Here is a 20,324-nt window from a genome sequence, read left to right as displayed (position 1 = left end):
ATGGCGCTAGAATAGGAGAGCTAAATTGATTCCCTATTCTTTCAATGCTACCAGAAAATGAATACTGAAAACTAGAATTAAAATACAATGCAACCTTTCCAAAATAAGTTTGTAGAAAGAAAGAGATGTGCTAAGTCTTCTTACCAGGGCTTTAAAAATAAATCACTTCTGGAAACACTTGCACTGAATGGTCCCAAAGCTGACAAAGGGGATGACGGAGAAGGCAATCCTGGACTTAGATCCTTTGCACAGACCAGATACATCCCGGTTGTTAGGGTTCTGATGCTTTTGGCAGGCGGGGGGGTCGGGGGGGGGGGATGGTGGACGGATGGGTCAGGTGGGTCTGTTTCTGACTGGGTGTCATTGCTACCTGGTTTAAATGATGAAAATATAATGAATATTAACTCGAAGTTCACAAAATTTCATAACAAAATGAGATATATTTTGATTCTTATAAAAATTTAGGTAATTTTTTATGACTACTACTATTTAAAGCACAGATTTATAGTCCTACAATTACTTTAAAATTTAATTCATAATTGGAATTTGTCACTGTTAACAGTGGTTTTAGTTCTTCTGTCTTCTAAAGCCTGAGTGTTCACATGTCCATTTTGATCTCTAAAAAGGACCAAAAGGGTAGTTCTGTAAGTGTATGCACGTACGATAGTGCTCACAGGTGAGCGTCCCATGCCCCCAACTTCCCACCTCCTGTGGTCATAGAGAACTTGCGGGGAAAGAGAAGAGGCTCACTCAGTACTCATTAGTAATAACAACAATTAACAGTTAATATTAGCACTTATAGCTGAATTGCTTAAAAGCTGGTTTTAGGTTTCCTACAAAGTAACAAAGAAAGTGTCAATATATTAAGTACCTCTGATCTTTTAGGTGCTCTAAAGATGCATTCTTAATCAGGTCCTCTTTAAAAAAGACAAGAAAAACCAAAACCAAAATCAAACCAACTTATCAAGAGGACAGCAGAATCTCTGACCTCTCAAAATGGGCAGCACCATGATGATCTCAGGGTCATGACCACTGCCGAAAGTCACTCGGGGACTCGAAAGGCAATCGGAGGATCAGCAGGTCATGTCAATGGAGTGAGGTGATTTCTTCTCAAAGGATTCAAGACCCACATCTAAATACTACACACGAGTAACTGACATTTTTTTATCTGCAAAATTTTATTAAGCAATAGCCAGACAACTCTTACAACTTCAAATCATCAAGAAAAAAATAAGGAGATTAATCCACTCCAATAATAAAGACAAAATAATTTGGACAAACCACTTCCTTGTGAATGCAAACCATGAATGCCTTCTGCACAATCTAATACACAAAATACGTAAGAAGAGAGGCAAATGAGGTTGAGTTCATTAAAATGCAGTTGGGAATCTCAACAGATCTTGCTTGGAAAGTAAAACAATGCAGGATGCTGAATTAAAAAACAAACACACGCACCAACGTTAGAGGAACTGAAGTGCACAAAGCAGCGCACACCATTCCCAAGGTTTGGACAAGAACATGCTGGTGGTCTTGTTTGGTCTGGGACCTGTGTACCTGCATTGCACACGTACGCTTAAAAAAAAAGGAAAAGGAAAATGCCAGTAGTAATCAATTCAGAAATTATGTCCAAATTTACAGTACCAAAATAATGCATTTATAAACAAATACAAAAGCAATACCCCTTTGGTAAATAATACAGTGCCTTTTTCAGTCAAACGCATAACCCATGCTTTTCTACAACACGAAAAAAAAATTTTTATCTACAGTAAACGAGATTTTAGAACCCTCCCCCTCCCCTTAAAAAGAACTTGTAAACAGAAAATATAGGTACAAGTAAGTTACAAGAAAATTGCACAAAGCCAAAGAAAACGAAAACAAAATAAGCCACAACTCTTCAGAGTTTTACCAGCCAGAGATAAGGAAATACACAAATGGTAAGGAGTTCAGTGTTGTGTGCTGTTACAAAATCCCAGGAACTCAAACAATATTTTTGACACATTTTTGTCTCAACTAACTTTGTTCACAACCACTGATGTGGCCAAGTGCTGCCTGGCCCACACAGGGACAAAATGGGTTCCTTTTTCACAGGTGCTGGGTGAAAACTTTCCTTTCCAAGAAATCTTTTTGTTGTTTATTTATTTTTTTTTTTGGTGTCTGGCCAGTATGAGAACCAAGAAAGTTTTTGAATATGAAAATAGTGTGACACTTCAGAGCACACTAAAGAATTCAAATCAACCTAGAACTACACTTGTTTGCTCTTTTTTGAACCCATTCTATGGATTCGGAAGCAAGTGGTGACTTATTTTAGGGTTGTTCTCAAGCCGTCCACTGAGCGGGGCTCACTCAGATGAAGACTCCTCTGTCTTTCCTGGAATCAGTGCTTTTGTGTAATTTTATCAGAATACACACAATGCACTTAGAGGTGAACTTTCTAAAAATGTTATTTTAGATGGGCTGGTTTCTACTTAGTAGATAGCTCATTAATACAGGAAAATAAATATTTCTCTTCAAAAAGGCAATGTTTTTAAACATACTTTCCACGTTTGTCAAGTGGAATGATGAAACTGTTCCATGTTGAGTGCTCAGGCTGTTAAGAGATGGGAGGAAGTTTAGAAGATTGTCCAGGCTGTCCTGGTTATTTGATAGATGGAAAAATGGAGGCCTGGGCAGCCCCAGGGACTTGCCCAAGGTCACCCTCCAAATCAGTGGCAGAGCAGGCTCGGCCCTGTGGTCTCCGACTTTCTGCTATGATTACAAGATGAACATAACACATTTTTGCATGTCCTCATGGGACACTCGACAAGGTAACAATGACTGTGGATGAAAAATACCAATTGCAAAATCCTTTGACTTATTGCCGTTAGAGCTTTGAGATTTTCCTGCTTCTTTGGTCCCAATTTTTCTCAGGCTATACATTCAATGTGTATATTTTACACAAATCTGTGCCTTTGGTTTGATGAGATTAGAGCTAAAACAAATTTAAAACTGTTTTTTATGTTTGTTAATACACCACTTCCCTCAAAATGTCATGGATTCTTTATGTAGTTGACTTTTTACTGAACTAACGGTCTTAAATTTAGGAATTCAATGAGATATCTTGATATTCATAAATTGCTATTAATAAACATGAAGGACCTAAGGTTCTGTTACTTTAAGAGGTAACTTTACTAGTATTTAATCAACTGAGACTGACTGAACGAAAGCAATTTTAAAAATAAGTAAAACCACCACCATTGACTTAAGACACCATATCACAAGCGCTGCAGCCATCAGCTTAGGTCTGACTTGGCAGGAGATGAGCGCCTTCTTTGGGAGAGGAAGCAGAACGGAGGGGCAGGTGCTGCAGGCTCATTCCCACTCTGCAAACATCGAAGACAGGAAGCCTATGTCTCCAGGTGGGGAAATGTCTTTTGGGGAGTAAACTAAGAATTTGGAAAGTTTAGTTAATTATTTGCTACAAATATCCACTTTTTCTTCTCACATGTAACTTTCATTCCAAGAATTTCACCCTATATTTGCTCTTATCAAATAAGAAAAGTTCTAAAATGTACCCTTTCATGGTCTTTATATCTCAAAAACCAATCAGAACTTTTAAAACTAAAGCTTCTTACTTGATAGTTCCTTCCTTTGCTACTCTCCTTCTAATAGTTCTCTCCTCCTCACTTCATATCCTTTATTTTTAATTAAAAATAACATTTTCAAAAGAAGAAGAAATATTTTAGGGTATGTTATCCAAAGAAATATTTTCCTTTGTATATAATCAATAACACAAAATACAAAAAAAATTTTTTTTCAAGAATACAAATATCTTTTCCCGATTAGAAAAAGTTACAAATTGTCCAGCAAAAAAACCTCTATCATATCCTCTTTATTTCTTGCAGCAAAATATACTGCTACCAAGTAAGTTGTTACAAAGATACTATTTTTCTAAATAAATAATAAAATGGACATAACTCACCAATACATAATAACAAAACAATTCCTAAGAACACTATGAAAAGCAAGATAAATAATTATCTCTTGAACAATAAAACAGGGGAATGGCATTTAAATTATTTTAGAAATAGGCTATAACCATTATTGCACAACTAATAAGAAGCATTAAAACACCACATCAAGCTAAAGAAACTTATAAAAAAGAATAAAATTACTCTGAATACATTGCTAAATTCCTTATGGAAGAACTTTACAACAAAGAATCAGGTCCAATAGTTTAAAATATAAAATGGGAAACTATGGTATTAGCTAGGAGATGTCCTCCACCATATTGAAAAACCTCACCAGTATTTCTTAGGTGTTTGGAGAGAATAGTGAGTGATGTCATCGCACTCAGGGGAAGCAATGGGCCAGTTTCTTTAATTTTTAAACCAAAACAGAGAATTTAAAAAACTTTTTAATCTGAAAATGCCTTTTTTTTTTTTCTTTTTTTTTTTGTGACCGGTAAGGGGATCGCAACCCTTGGCTTGGTGTCGTCCGCGGTGCGGCCATTCCTATATAGGATCCGAACCCGCGGCAGGAGCGCTGCTGCGCTCCCAGTGCTGCACTCTCCCGAGTGAGCCACGGGTCCGGCCCTGAAAATGCCTTTCTATAGCATCTTCTACTTGTCTGTTTCCAAATAAAATCCAAATTTAGGGCCCAATGCCAGAAGATAGTTCTTGTGTTCCTGCTCTAAACATCATCACAGGTATGAATAACTGAAAAAAACTTAACTGGGTCTTGTCATCAGGGCTCAAATATTGCCGAAGGTGTTCTTGTGAGGAGGGGAAGGTGGGAAAGATATTTTGCAATTAGCAAAGTGTGTTCAACCAACTACTCTAAGTGCTATACTTTTAACAGTGTTTTCCCAGTGGCTTATCTCCTCAGTAAACAGCCTGTACAGTTCATAGACAATTTTTTTTTCTTAGAGAAGTTTGTGGAACTTTTGTCATAGATTTGACCATGCTCCTATCTTTCAATAATACCTTGGCGAATGCTTACAATTTTTTTGGTTACATTTCCAATATGACAGAAAACATTTCTAGTTAAATCAATTTTAACATAGCCAAGAGGAGGAAAGCAGTTGGTTTCAAATAAAGTCTAGTCCACACTTTTAGAAAGAGAAAGCATAGAAGAGTAATATCTAATGGATAAGATCATGTTTACAGTAATGTGTTCCAGATTAAAAAATAAAAGGGGCAGAAAGAATAGAGGTTGTTCTCAACAAGTGGGGCTCTAGTACTCTCTGCCACACTATCTGAAAAAACCACTGCCTCTGCCACAGCCTGGGGTCTTTCCCTTCTTGTCCCTTACCTTCTCCTGCAGCCACTTACACTGAATGATCATCACTGATCCTATGGAACTCTGACATATGATGAAGCAGGGGAGTCTTTTGAAATGAACATCCTCAGAAGAGGCATGTAGCCCTTATACTGTTACAAGTCACACCGCTGAGCCACCAGGTTATGCAGAGCACTGCGAACCTGTCTACATGCACAGCTCATTCCTCACCCAGCATCCCTTCCCTGACATCATAATGAGCAAATCACATTTATGCCTGGAGATAGCACCCCTGTAAAAAAGCCTACTTTTATTAGTCAAACATGGTGCATTTGCTCAAATACCCTTCATTAATCAAGTCACCTTGTGAGGAATAACAATGATGTGTGTGAATTAAATACTATCCCCCTGTCTGAAAGAACAGGATTTTTGGTTGTGTTTTTTAAAAAAGGTTTTTGTTTTCATCCTAGAGGTGATGTTGGAGGAGTAATAAAAGCTGATATCGTGGATAATGAATATAATGCATACTCTCTAGGTCTACAAGAACAGCAGGCTCTGAGGCAGTCCACCCTCACTCTAAAGGGCCCTGGTCCCGGCCACTGACATAAGTGAACCCTGTAGAACATTACCACACCCAAGCTATATTTCCTGAAAGAACACCTGGTGCCTCGCACCCTTTGACTCCAAATGCCACTCTACCGAAAGAAGAAAAGACAGACAGTAAAGAATAAAGCCCAAATAAACAACAACGACTAGGGGCCAGTGCCCTCTCCTGGCCTGACAGGCTGTTCCAGTTTCATGGTTGTCTTCTGGTCCTCCAGGCACCCTGCCTGCGCCAGCTCCTCTAGCATCTCCAATCAGACCTCTTCGAGAGGCTACTTTGCATCTCTCTTCTCCCAGCACTGTCTCCTCACTTGAGGCGCTGAGTCACGTTGGCCAGGGCCACCGCAAAGGCCTGCACGGCTGAGAAGGGGTACTGGAAGTCCAGAATGTATGCGTTGCCATCAATTCGTCCAAACTGCATCACCTGGGGGCAGTGTGGGAGGTGGGGAAGCAAAGACATTCAAGAAAAACAAGGTAGGAAGACGGCACCCAGGTTTGTGTGGCTCCTGATGGGAGCAGACAGCATAGCCTATGAGATGTTTTTGCTAACCAAAAGGACACTGAATCTGATCAAGCTTCTAGATCAAACTACAAGTCTGTAGGAAACAAAGAGACAGAGGAACATGTTAAACAACCCAGAGGGGAGACAATGAGCAAAATTCAGAATGTAGGGAACTCTACAGGTCAGATGAAGGGGTTTCTTCATCGGGGAAATAGAAAGGAGAAAAAGAAGAAGAAACTATAGGCTAAAAGAGACTTACGAGAAGTATCAGTCGTAACTGCCGAATGTCACTGCCTCAGAGAGGAACTCCCTAGCCCCCTTTACAGAATACAACATGCCTCTTTCCCACCACACTCCACCTCCTTACCGTTTTACTTGTCATGTCACTATTTCCTGTAGCCACATTGCATTAGATCATTATACTACATTCTGCTATATACATTCATTCGTTTATGGTCTTTCTCCCAGTTTTGTAAGCTCCACGATGGCTTTCTCACAACTCTAATTTCAGCACTTAGAGCAGGGGTTGGCAAACTTTCTCTAAAGAGCTGATAATAAATGTTTCAGGCTTTGTAGGTCATATGGTCTCTGCCACAACTACTCAACTCTGCTGTTGTCAGGTGAAAGCGGCCACAGGTAGTACTTGAGTGAATGCGTGGCTGTGTTCCAAAACAGTTCATTTATAAAAAGAGGCAGCAAGACAGAATGGCCTGTGGGCTGCAGTTTGCTGACCCCTGGCTTAGAAGATTGCCAGCCTTACAAATATCTGTCGAGTGAATTACAGATTGAGTATCTCTAATCTGTAAATCCCAAATCCAAACTACTCCAATGAACATTTCTTTTGAGCATTATATCAGTGCTTAAAAAGTTTCAGATTTTGGAGCATTTCAGATTTCTGGACTAGGGATGGTCAACCTGTAACGAAAATGCAAATTTAAATATGAGAGGTAAAAGGACTCCCAGGATGATGAGGAAGGAGTTACGTAGCAGGTCTGGAGCAACCACTCCAGGCTGGAGCAGGAAGCACGGACAAATTACCCAGTGTTTAGCTGCATCAAGAGGAGATTCGCATTCTGGCAGAACTGGGGAAGGACTTAATAAATACACAGAGAAAAAAGCAAATAAACAAAAACTAGGCAATTAACACGTCAGAGAAGAAAAAACAAAAATCTGTACAACAGAGTGATATAATTGAGCCATAACACATGGCTTAGCTGTGAATCATACTTACAGGCAAAACAATCAATGAGTATTGATTTAGTGGGAAAGGGGGAAAGGGAGAGTTCACATGCATATGTGTGGGGCAGGCAGAAGGGGGTGAGGAAAACTAACCCTCATGTTCCTCAGGAAGAAGTCAACATATGAGGCCCCAAATAAAAAGTCAATACATGGAAGTATAAATATGTTCTTTAAAATACGATGGCAAATACCAGAAACAACAAGCTGAAGCACCCGCCTCTGGGAGAGCAGGTATTGCGAGTAGCAGGGGGGAGGAGGGGGGCCTGCTAGTTTTCCTTTGAGGTCTCATAGAATCGTTTGACTTTAAATACTCAGTGCATGCATCACCTGGATTAAAAATAAATAAAAGAAAGCAGTGTACACTGGAAATTGTAACTCCATCTGACTCCTCCTAAGAGATATTAGATATTGCCCACATTTCCCATTTGGCCTTTCGGAAAGTGCTCTAGGATGTCCAAAACACCTCACCCAGCGGCCATAGCACCAGAGCTTTCTTACCTGCCGCCCCTCCAACTCGATCTGGAAGTTCTTGGCTGACTCCTGGGTCACCCGCCCTCCGAAGTCCAGCTGGTACACCTGGGTGGCCTCGTTCCACAAGGGCTGCTTATTGGCCATCACGTACACGAAGCCCTGGCTGCCCAGCCGCCCGTCCTCCTTCTCGCTGGCCTTCCGGCACTTGAACTCCTCCAGCTCGCTGGCTGCGCGTGGGTTCCGCTTGCTTTTCCACCCCTTCTTGCCGCCCTGGCTCTGGTTCATGAGCTCGTCCCCACTGATGAACAGTTCGGGCTCACTGTCCGAGCTGTCCTGGAATTCACTCGTCTTACTCAGCTTCTTTGACTTCAGCTGCTCTTTCTGACTCTTCGCTTTCTTCTTCTCTCTCCCCAGGCGGGGGCTGGAGATGAGAGAATTAAAGTCACTCAGAGTCCTAGCCTCCTTCTTCACTCTGCCCTCGGTGATGGCCTGAACGCTTCCTTCCTCTGCTCTGCTGTCCAGGCGCTTCCGGTTCTTCTTTCCAAACTTTTCTGTCCGTTGGGGGACCGGGCTCTCTGTCAAGGAGAGCACTTCTTGGAAGTTGTCTGTGGTTTCTGCCATCACCTCTGTGCCCATGTGGCTTTGGAGGTCAGCAGGTGGTGGGGACACAAGGGGCTTCTCCACCACCAAATGTGGCTTAGCGGGGAGAGTGCCCTGGGGGCTCTGCACGGGTGGGCAGGTGCCATAGGGACTCCATGGGTGCAAGGCGACAGGTGGCAGCTGTAAACTAGAGCATGTGCTGCTTCCTGGGTACATGGGGGGCAGGGTGCAGTAGGAAAGGCTGGGTGGGTAGGTGGGCTGAAGGACCACAGCGGACTCTTGCTGTGCAAACTGCGCTGGGGACAGGGCGTCTTTGGGGGAACAGGGAGCCTGCACTCCAGGCAAAGGGGGGTTGCTATAGCTTCCTGGATAGGCCACTCCCATCCCATAGCCTGCTTGGAAAGTGGCAGTAGGGCTGGCGGGAGACTTGGGGGAGACAAAGGGCACTCGGGACACGTCCAGGTGCTGGCCCTGACCTAGCATCAGAGGGGACAATTTTAAGGTGTTGGGCACTGCAGTCTGTGCTGTCCTTTCCTGAGGAACCCACACATCCTCACCCAGCACAGGGTCCCATTGGTAAGGGGGTGGCCGTTTCACGGCAACAGCAGCTTCTGGCAGCAGGGGGTGCCTTAGGGGCTTCTCGAGCTGACAGTGCTGGGACAGGGTCTCATCCTCTGTGAAAGCTGAGTTGACGTAGTCGACATGGTCACGGGCACTGTCGGGTGGGCTCAGGAGGCTATAGGAGGACTGGGAGGCTAGTGGGGAGGTGCTGACTGCGTGGGCCAGGGCACTGGGCTGCGAGCCAGGCCCTGCACTGCTGCACTGGCTGCAGGTATACAGAGCAGGCGGTGGCCGTGCAGGGAGCTGCGCCGCAGCCGCCCCCCCGGACCCACCCTTGGGCTTGGCCAGTGGCTGCAGGAGGGCTCGCGGGCTGTCGGCAAGCTGGGCCATCTTGAGCACGGCCTCGCGGTTGTTCCTCCGCAGGGTGGCGTGAATGAGGCTGCTATCGGGTCTCTGGGCAGCAACCCGCCCCTGGGCCAGCTGGCTGGCAATTTCGGGATATGGGGGTGGGTCCCCAGTGGGGATAGAGTAGCGAGGGATGGTCAGGCGGTTCAGGGTGGCACTGGTGCAGGGCTGGGGGACCTTCTTCTCGGTGGCTGTAAGCCTCAAGGTGGCAGAGCTGCCTGGGCCGGGAAGGGTGTAGGTGTTCTGGGAACACAGCATCCGAGTCCGGGGCCGGCACACCTCCTCCACATTGCCGCTGCTGTCAAAGGTGGTGATTCTCTCATAGCCCAGGGGTGTCTGGTAATGTGCTGATGTGGAATAGAGGGAGAAGTCACCCTTCTTCAAGCACACATCCACTGGGGGCTGTGGTGGTGGCAGAGGGGGCGGCGGTGCTGCCGTGGTGGGGGCTGCAGGGATGGTTCCTGGGTAAGGGGGTGGAGGGTTCATCTTGGTCACCTGGACCTCCTGGGTGGCGCTAAAGACCACAGCATCCCCCTCAGCTGCCAGCTGTGGCACTGGCCTGAGGGCTTTGGCTGACTTCTGCAGGTGCTCGTGTTCTCGGTCCCCATGGTCCAGCAAGGACAGCTGCATGGGCCCCTGTGGCAGAGGTGGTGGTGGCGGTGGCAGGGACAATGGAGGGGGATTTGGAATGATGCGGCCCATTTCCACGCCTCCGAAAATCACCTGTCCAGGGTTGGAGTAGCGGCTGGAGACAGGGTACGGGGTGGCACTGTCACCTGTATGTTCTGCTGCCCCCACGGCTGTGGTTTGATTGGTCAGGATGTCCAGCTGCACATTTTGATTGGCCAGGAGGGACTGCACCAGCCCTATGCTCTGTGTGGGGGACATTGCTTGAGCCGAGCTGTGGATGGGCGCTATAGGGATGTTCACTGTACAAGGTGGGTTATTCTCAGGGATACCAGATGCTCCTGTCACTGGAAGGAAATTAGAAAAAGGAACTAATTGCAAAACAGTGCCATGAAACTGGGTCAGAATAAACAGTACATCAACCGGTTCTTTTGCATATGAAATGCAATTGCTAGAGGCTGAGATGTGTTTGCTTAGGGAAAACTGGACTGTTCTCACAGTTATATAAAGCCTCTCTAACACTTCTGGAAGAACAGACAGGCAATCGGTGAGCTCTGCAGGGCAGCCTGCAAGTTGTCCATTAGCAAAGAGTGTTCTCAGAGCTTCTCAATGGCCACATTTTAAAACCTTCTGAATTTGGTACCATGTGCCAATAAAATGTTTAAAGAAGCTTTTCTTAGGATATTCATAAACTGACCACCCTTTCATGTAAGAAGAGGGCAACAGTACAGTATGAAACTCCACTGAGGACTCGCAATGCCTAGGCTTCTGAGCAGGTGTATCCACAATTATGCATTGGTCGGTGTGGGACATGTCATGCAACAGATGTGTGTCTGAAATTTGTATGCAAATCAAGTTCTTATAAATAGAACCATGTAAAATGTAGTAGAGAAATCAATGAAAAGAATCCTCTAGGAAATCTGCATCATTTCCTAATTTATTATTAGTATCATTTCCTAATTTATCTGCTTTTCAGCATCTGAAACAGTATGTAAGGTAGAGCCACACTGACTAAAACCCTTTAAATATATCCTGTTTGTACTTTTGACCTGCAGGAAGGGACTCAGAGCCGTCCTTTGGTGCTGCCCTATCTCAAGTGCCAGTGAGCACAAGCACAATGTTGCTCCTCCAGGCCCATCAAGCCACACTCTGTGGACCCTCCCTCAGAGAAAACTGCCAGAAGTCTGGAGCATGGTGCTTAGTACTTTTGGCAACTAGTGTATGGTCAGAAAATATGATTTAACAGGGTAAATGTAAAGGCTGGCTGATCTTTCACCAGCAGAACTGCAGAATGAAGCCAACTGCTTTGTTAAAAGCTAAGCCCGCCTGTAGTGCCTGAAACAGACTCTCCCACCCTTCTCTGGGGTCCTCTAGTGAGACATAACTCCCCTCTGGCTGCATGAATCCAGGTCCTGTCTCAAGTTTCTATTATTCCTGTTCATATCCCTCTTTCAGGTGGTCTGTCATCTTTATGGAATGTTGATCGCAGGCATCTTCCCCTCTAAAGAAGAGTCTCTATTGAGTCACCATCATTAAATGTAAGCCCTGAGACTATGTTCCCTCCTCTCGCTGGGAACCACAGACAGTAACGACAGCAGCAGCAATCACAGATGAACATTAGAGAGGGCTGTATTAGTCACATTCTGGCTGGGCGTTAAGAGGTAAGTATAAAAGGCGCTCCTAAATCCAAGATTCTGAAATAGGAGGTGAAGCGCTATAAAGCTCAAGTATGTGAGGCTTTGCCGAATCGTGGGTACTTATGTGGCTGTACAACCACACCTACTAGGGCTGCATTAGTCTAAAATGCTTGCTGCACCTATGCAGGAGGCGTACACCATCAGAGAACCGAGGATGGGTACTGCCAGAAAGTACAGTAGAGATCATTTTTCAAGTAAAAACTCTGGACTGGGAGAAGGTCAACAACCCCCCAACTGAGGTGCCCTAGTGAGGAGCTGAGCCTGGGCTGGAATGTGTGTCCCTCCATGTCCCACTGTGAGGACCAGAACCCGTCAGGTCATCAACGTACAGGAGAAGTCATGGCCCATGTTGGGGCTCCTCTAGCTCAGAAATAAGGGACTTTCAGAGCCTTGCTTGGCTGGAAGCAGAACAAAATTATAGGTGGACTTTTACTTAGAAAAGCAAATATTTTTCAAGTACCCTAGAGTAACTGAGAATAGTTTCATACAATTAATTGGCAGACTAATTAGAAATCATTCTAATCCATTAATCAAAGTAGGATCCCTTAAGGATCCCCCCACTAGAAAACACTTAAATTAAGATGCTATAAATATTTGACAATCTGTACACTGGAATTTTAAAATTGTGTACCAGATCGTACTTTTACCCTGGGCCAGGCCTCTGAGCATGGAGACATGCACCTCACAGTGGAAGAGAGATGGTTCAGTGTAAAGGCTTTGAATCCTGGAGATGGGGCAGGTTTGAGAAACTGGGCTCTGAGGGCACCACGGGAACCCTGGAGTGAGGAATGCTCTAAGCAGGGGTTCAAAGGGTGAAGGCTGCCCCTGATCAATGAGACTAGGTTTAAGTTTTGATTTTATTTAGTCCTGATTAGTTTTAACTTATCTTTATCCAGGCACATGACTAAAAGGGTTACTGTTAGGATTATGTCAAAACAAGATATCAAAAGTGCTCTCTATGAACATGCGGCATCTTACCTATCTGTGCTCTGGTAGCTTTTTTCCTCCCAAAACCAGTGCCAATCTGTGACCTTTCTCCTGGGACATGACACTGCATCTACCAACCTTACTGAGGCAGGTATGCCTTCTCCAAACCAAGGCAGAAGGCTATCATCCTCAGTAACTTAACACTCTGACCTCTTTGCATGATCTGCTAAGATAAGGATCATAACAAATACATCAATGTATGTAAACGCACCTGGTAAATCATCTTCATCTTCACTGAAAACATTTGGGTTGAAGACAGGTAAATTAATATAGTCCATGGAAATCTTTCGAACTTCTGGGAGATAAATGGTCATCTGTCGTGGCTGGAGATGCAGGAGGCTGGTTTTATAGATTACTGGTGGGAAGGAAAAAGGGCACAGTGAATAGAGAGACACCAGAGGAGAGGCAAAGTGTAAACAGAGTCACAGGAAGAGGAATAGAGGGGCTGTGGTTTTCCTGCCATCACAAGACAGATTTGCACAGGCAGGGCAAAGCATCCAAGAGGAGCTCTTCATCTCTCCCTGGTACTGAGGCGGCCACACCAGCTGCAGTTTTGAATTCAGTAACGGCAAATTCTTGGTTTAGCTTAGCCACTTTGCCAATGGTTTGTCTGCAGAACTACAAATTTCAAATGTTAAAATATATATCTTAGACTTAAATCCTTTTTGGAATGAGCTGGGGTATGAAAACTATATTTTTTAAAAATCTCATTTGTAATTCAAAGGATAATTTAGTGAACATAGTTGTGATAACCAGAGTGCCAACCTCATGGGAATCTGGGGAAACCAAGGAGCTGTTTGAAAGCAAGTGCGAAATGAGGGGTGACATGGCAGCAAGCAGGAATAAAATGCTGCCTCTACTCAGGACTGGGCTCTTGGACTGACTTTCAATTTCAATCCAATGATCAGGTTAGAGATTTATAGGGAACTTCCATGTAGTTTTTTTAAACCCTAAGATTTAATTTGATTAACAGGAACATTTCAGAGAAGGACTAAATTGCAACTAAAATATTTAGAGAAGACAAAATAAACTTAAAAATAATTAATCTCCCCCGGTAAACTTCCTGTTACTGGGAGGCAAATACCATCTCTGCGGCCACCAGTTCAGAAAAACGCCTAACCAATTTCTGATTTGGAAAAGTGTGGTAGGAGAGTTCCCAAGTCCACTTGAACCTGCCGGAGAGCTGGTTGCAGGCGGACGCTAGACTCGATCGATGCCGGGGGGATACAAAGGTGAACAAGTCCCGAGAAAGATCTACACAGTGCTACAAAGGCACCCGGAGCGACTGGTCGTCTGTGCCTACCAGAAACCTAGTAGACTTCCTGGGCGAGGCGGTGCTGAGCAGGGTCTTGAAGGCCCAGCTGATAGACGAGGGTTGCAGAAGACACGTCCCAGCCCAGCACAGTGCGCACAGAGTGGGGAGACGTGCGGCCAGGGAGGCGGAGACTCGACCACACACCTGTGGGGTCGCCACTGCACGATCCAACAGCCTGGGCCAGAGCACATGGAACAGGGAGAAGTCCTGCACAGGAAGTGAAAGCTCAACAGTGATCACACACCCTGTGGTACGTGATCCACCAGCCCAGCAGAGTCCAAGCTGACCAGAAAGGTGGCTCCCCAGAGAAGCCCAAAACCCGAGGCAACCACAAACACAAGGCACTAGAGGCCAACTGAGCAGCCACGGAGGTAGCCATATGAAATTGGCAACCACAGCAACATCCTAGTTATTCATTAGTCTCAAACCGGTGGACTGTGAAACCCCCTGCCAGTAGAGAAACAGTAGAGAAACACAAGATCTAAACAAGACTCTAGACCAATTGGAATTGGCAGATATCTACAGAACATTCCACCCAACAACCTCAGAATATTCATTCTTCTCATCAGCACATGGATCATTCTCCAGGATAGATCACATATTAGGTCACAAATCAAGTCTCAATAAATTCAAAAAAATTGGAATTATCCCATGTATTTTCTCAGACCACAATGGAATAAAACTAGAAATTAATAACAAACGAAACTCTGGAAACTATACAAACACATGGAAATTAAACAGCATTCTACTTAATGACATATGGGTCCAAGAAGAAATCAAGCAGGAAATCAAAAAATTTATTGAAACTAATGAAAACAATGATACATCATACCAAAACCTGTGGGATACTGCAAAAGCAGTATTAAGGGGGAAATTTATTGCATTAAATGCTCATCTCGGAAGAATGGAAAGATGGCAAGTGAACAACCTAACACTTCACCTTAAAGATCTAGAAAAACAAGAACAATCTAAACCTAAAGTAAGCAGACGGAAAGAAATCATTAAGATCAGAGCAGAACTGAATGAAATTGAAACCCAAAAAACAATACAAAAGATCAATGAATCAAAAAGTTGGTTTTTTGAAAAGATAAATCAAATTGACAAACCATTAGCATGGTTAACAAAAAAAAAAAGAAGAAGACTCAAATAACAAAAATTAGAAATGAAAAAGGCGATATCACAACTGATTCATCTGAAATACAAGGCATCATTTGAGACTACTATAAACAACTATACGCCAACAAATTTGGAAATCTGGAGGAAATGGATAAATTTCTGGACACACACAAGCTCCCAAAACTGAACCATGAAGACGTAGAAAATTTGAACAGACCAATAACAATAAAGGAGATTGAAGCTGTTATCAGAAGGCTCCCAACAAAGAAAAGCCCAGGACCAGATGGATTCACAGCAGAATTTTACCAAACATTCAAAGAGGAATTGACACCGATTCTTTACAAACTATTCCAAAAGATTGAAACGGACGCAAATCTCCCAAACTCATTCTATGAAGCAAACATCATCCTGATACCAAAACCAGGTAAAGATATAACCAAAAAAGAAAACTACAGGCCGATATCCTTGATGAATATAGATGCAAAAATCCTCACTAAAATACTAGCAAACAGAATACAGCAACACATACGAAAAATTATTCATCACGATCAAGTGGGATTCATCCCAGGGATGCAAGGTTGGTTCAACATACGCAAATCAATAAATGTGATACACCATATTAATAAACTCAAACACAAGGACCATATGATCATCTCTATAGATGCTGAAAAAGCATTTGATAAAGTTCAGCCCTCATTCTTGACAAAGACCCTCTATAAGTTAGGTATAGAGGGAAAGTATCTCAACATAATTAAAGCCATATATGACAAACCCACTGCCAATATCATCCTGAATGGGCAAAAGCTGAAAGCTTTCCCTTTAAGAACAGGAACTAGACAAGGATGCCCACTCTCACCACTCCTATTCAACATAGTGTTGGAAGTACTAGCCAGAGCAATCAGAGAAGGAAATAAAGGGCATCCAGATTGGAAAAGATGAAGTCAAACTGTCCCTGTTTGCAGATGACATGATCCTATATATCGAACAGCCTAAAACCTCTACAAAAAAACTGTTGGAATTGATAAATGATTTCAGCACAGTAGCAGGATACAAAATCAACACACAAAAATCAGTAGCATTTCTTTTCTCCAATAGTGAACATGCAGAAAGAGAAATCAAGAAAGCCTGCCCATTTACAATAGCCACCAAAAAAATAAAATACTTAGGAACTGAGTTAACCAAGGAGGTGAAAAATCTCTATAATGAGAACTACAAACCACTGCTGAGAGAAATTAGAGAGGATACAAGAAGATGGAAAGATATCCCATGCTCTTGGATTGGAAGAATCAACATAGTGAAAATGTCCATACTACCCAAAGTGATATACAAATTCAATGCAATCCCCATCAAAATTCCAAAGACATTTTTCTCAGAAATGGAAAAAACTGTCCAGACATTTATATGGAACAATAAAAGACCACGCATAGCCAAAGCAATGCTGAGCAAAAAAAATAAAGCTGGAGGCATAACACTACCTGACTTTAAGCTATACTACAAAGCTATAATAACCAAAACAGTATGGTACTGGCATAAAAACAGACACACAGACCAATGGAATAGAATAGAGAATCCAGAAATCAACCCACACACTTACTGCCATCTGATCTTTGATAAAGGCACCAAGCCTATTCACTGGGGAAGGGACTGCCTCTTCAGCAAATGGTGCTGAGATAACTGGATATCCATATGCAGGAGAATGAAACTAGACCCATACCTCTCACCATTTATAAAATCAACTCAAAATGGATTATGGATTTATATATACACCCTGAAACAATAAAACTTCTTAAAGAAAACATATGAGAAACACTTCAGGAAATAGGACTGGGCACAGACTTCATGAATACAACCTCAAAAGCACGGGCAACCAAAGGAAAAATAAACAAATGGGATTATATCAAACTAAAAAGCTTCTGCACAGCAAAAGAAACAATTAACAGAGTTAAAAGACAACCAACAGAGTGGGAGGAAATATTTGCAAAATATACATCTGACAAAAGATTAATATCCAGAATATATAAGGAACTCAAACAACTTTACAAGAAAAAAACAAGCAACCCAATTAAAAAATGGGCAAAAGAGCTAAGCAGGCATTTCTCTAAGGAAGATATACAAATGGCCAACAGACATATGAAAAAATGCTCAACATCACTCAGCATCCGGGAAATGCAAATCAAAACCACACTGAGATACCATCTAACCCCAGTTAGGATGGCTAAAATCCAAAAGACTCTGAACGATAAATGCTGGCGAGGTTGCGGAGAAAAAGGAACTCTCATACATTGTTGGTGGGACTGCAAAATGGTGCAGCCTCTATGGAAAATGGTATGGAGGTTCCTCAAACAATTGCAGATAGATCTACCATACGACCCAGCTATCCCACTGTTGGGAATATACCCAGAGGAATGGAAATCATCAAGTCGAAGGTATACCTGTTCCCCAATGTTCATCGCAGCACTCTTTACAATAGCCAAGAGTTGGAACCAGCCCAAATGTCCATCATCAGATGAGTGGATATGGAAAATGTGGTACATCTACACAATGGAATACTACTCAGCTATAAAAACGAATGAAATACTGCCATTTGCAACAACATGGATGGACCTTGAGAGAATTATATTAAGTGAAACGAGTCAGGCACAGAAAGAGAAATACCACATGTTCTCACTTATTGGCGGGAGCTAAAAATTAATATATAAATTCACACACACACACACACAAACACACACACACACACACAAAAACCGGGGCGGGGGGGAGAAGATATAACAACCACAATTACTTGAAGTTGATACGACAAGCAAACAGAAAGGACATTGTTGGGGGGAAGGGGGGGAGGGAGGAGGGAGGGAGGTTTTGGTGATGGGGAGCATTAATCAGCCACAATGTATATCGACAAAATAAAATTTAAAAAAATAAATAACAATAAAAAATAAAAATAAAATAAAAATAATTAATCTGAATTTAAGTTTCCTAGGTAGGTTAAAATCAGGATGAAATTGCCCTATCAACTTTCTTTTATGTTTAATACTCTTTCCTGGGAGATATGCAGATACAGATGCAGGTTTTTGATGCATTTTTTGTTAAGATAGGCCAAATTCTGCCTCCACAGCTCTGACCTGGGCTCAGCAGCTGCCCTGTGCAAGCATCTATGAGGTTTGCTCTTGGACTTGTGTAAGTAAAGGCAAATTTTCCTACCCAGCATATGAAAGGCCTTACTTGTATTCATCCCCCTTGCCCGCAAAAGAAAGAGAATATGAATTTTGGTTTAAAACTCCCATTTGGCTTAAGAATTAATGCATTAAAGTGCTATTCTTAGTTGTTTAGACTGACAAAGAGCAATAAAATAAAAAACCTCAGGAGGGGTTAGAAAAATAACATAAGTTGTCTCCGTGGAATAAAACTAGGTAGCTGGGAAGGAGGATGAGAGAGATTTTTACTGTGTACTCCTTTGAATCTTCTGAATTTTGAATCTATTACATACATATAAAATTAAAAAACACAAAAAAAATTAAAGATAAAAAAATTCATGGTTCAGATTATTCTAATTGAATGAAACTATCCATTGTGAGAAATAGCACTCACTTTTTAAGTCCACTAGAGTGTCATATAATGTCTTTGAAAAGATTATTTAATGGGGCACCATATGTAACATACCTTCTAGGATCCAAAAGTTAATTTCTTTCCTATAGTATAATCAAGTGGAAAATCCTTTTAGATTGACAATAGTAACCATATGTACCAAAATGCTCTTTTTAAAAAGGTCAGTTATTAGGATAACAATTCTATTGCTGTCATACAGAAAAAGCTTTTGTCTTAGACACCCAACATACTAATGTTGGAATAGCATGTGCCTCAAAGGCACTCACAGGCTCTCTCATTTTGAGATCCTTAGTGGCTTATCTGTGGATCTACACAACATCCAAAAAATAAAGGGCAGAATGAAAAAAATCTATTAAGTAAATTCTCACTTCCATTCCTTGTTTCAGTATATACTATAGGCAGATGGCTAAACTTTCAGCTTACTGATGTGGGGATAGTCAAGATATTCAAAATATGGTTATTAAAAATTAGCCATATCTGTCAACAGGGTACTGATGAAATACTGAACAACAGGCTTCTGTGGTCATCAGAGCATTTCCAAGTTGTTGAAATATTATAAGAGATTTCTTTGCATTATGTACACGAATGCTCTATTCTTATTTCCTAATTCATTTTTATGTTTTATTTTTATTCCCCTTTTTCTTTGAGCAGAGAAACCTCAAAATAAAAAATCCAAACACAGTGCTATTTAATAAATCTCCAAAGATGCATACACAGCAACATGTCTTTTTAACATCTGATTTGAAAGAATAATTTATTTTAAAGGATCTGTATATAAAACAACTCTTACAGGCAGATTCAGAATTTTTCCACAACCATTTTTAGTAGGTTCCACAGAGCACATTCAAGATGGCAGGACACAGCCCTGCTGGCAGAGCTGGCCTGCAGAGAGCTGTGCACAGTGTGAAAGGATTCGGCAACTGAAGACGGTGGGGGTTGGGAGGCAACACAGCTCCTCACCCACACAGGCCTACCCAGCAGAAGGAAGTTGCTTTGAAAGGATCTTCTGCCATTTTCATTTCTTCATTGTCTCTGAGATAAGTTTGACAAGAGATTCCTACTCATTTGAGCAGGAGTACAGATGAGAACGCAGATTCTGAGCTCTGGCCCAGCTTTGTACTCCCTTGGTTTAGTTTTCCTTCATGTCTCAAACTTGTCATGGGCAGAATACTTATGTGGTACTGAGAAATTAAATCTGTAAATATTTACCCCTAGGAACTGTAGTAACAGTCAGCCAGTTCCTTACAGTCTTTAATGCTTTCTTCTCCACTCTCTTCAGAAGGAGTTTCTTTTGACTCAAGAACCTAGACACTGATACCAAAATCTGCCCACAGTAAAAGGC

The 20,324-nt window shown here is 42.4% G+C and overlaps 1 protein-coding gene across 10 annotated transcripts in view; it reads right to left on the bottom strand.

The window, feature by feature from the left end:
* Positions 1 to 1,197: 1,197 nt before the first annotated feature.
* TULP4 (TUB like protein 4) overlaps positions 1,198 to 20,324 on the bottom strand; it is a 246,577-nt gene continuing 227,450 nt past the window's right edge. For all 10 annotated transcript variants that reach the window (XM_063097967.1, XM_063097972.1, XM_063097969.1 and 7 more), the window contains 3 exons: positions 13,160 to 13,303; positions 8,099 to 10,611; positions 1,198 to 6,283 (listed from right to left, as the gene is read on the bottom strand). In XM_063097967.1, the coding sequence (XP_062954037.1) occupies positions 6,167 to 6,283; positions 8,099 to 10,611; positions 13,160 to 13,303 (2,774 nt within the window). In that variant the 3' untranslated portion in view covers positions 1,198 to 6,166. The remainder of the gene's footprint in view (positions 6,284 to 8,098; positions 10,612 to 13,159; positions 13,304 to 20,324) is intronic.

The sequence above is a fragment of the Cynocephalus volans genome, chromosome 5 (assembly GCF_027409185.1).
Source record: "Cynocephalus volans isolate mCynVol1 chromosome 5, mCynVol1.pri, whole genome shotgun sequence".
NCBI classification, from domain to species: domain Eukaryota; kingdom Metazoa; phylum Chordata; class Mammalia; order Dermoptera; family Cynocephalidae; genus Cynocephalus; species Cynocephalus volans.
This window is presented reverse-complemented; position numbering and strand designations above follow the sequence as displayed.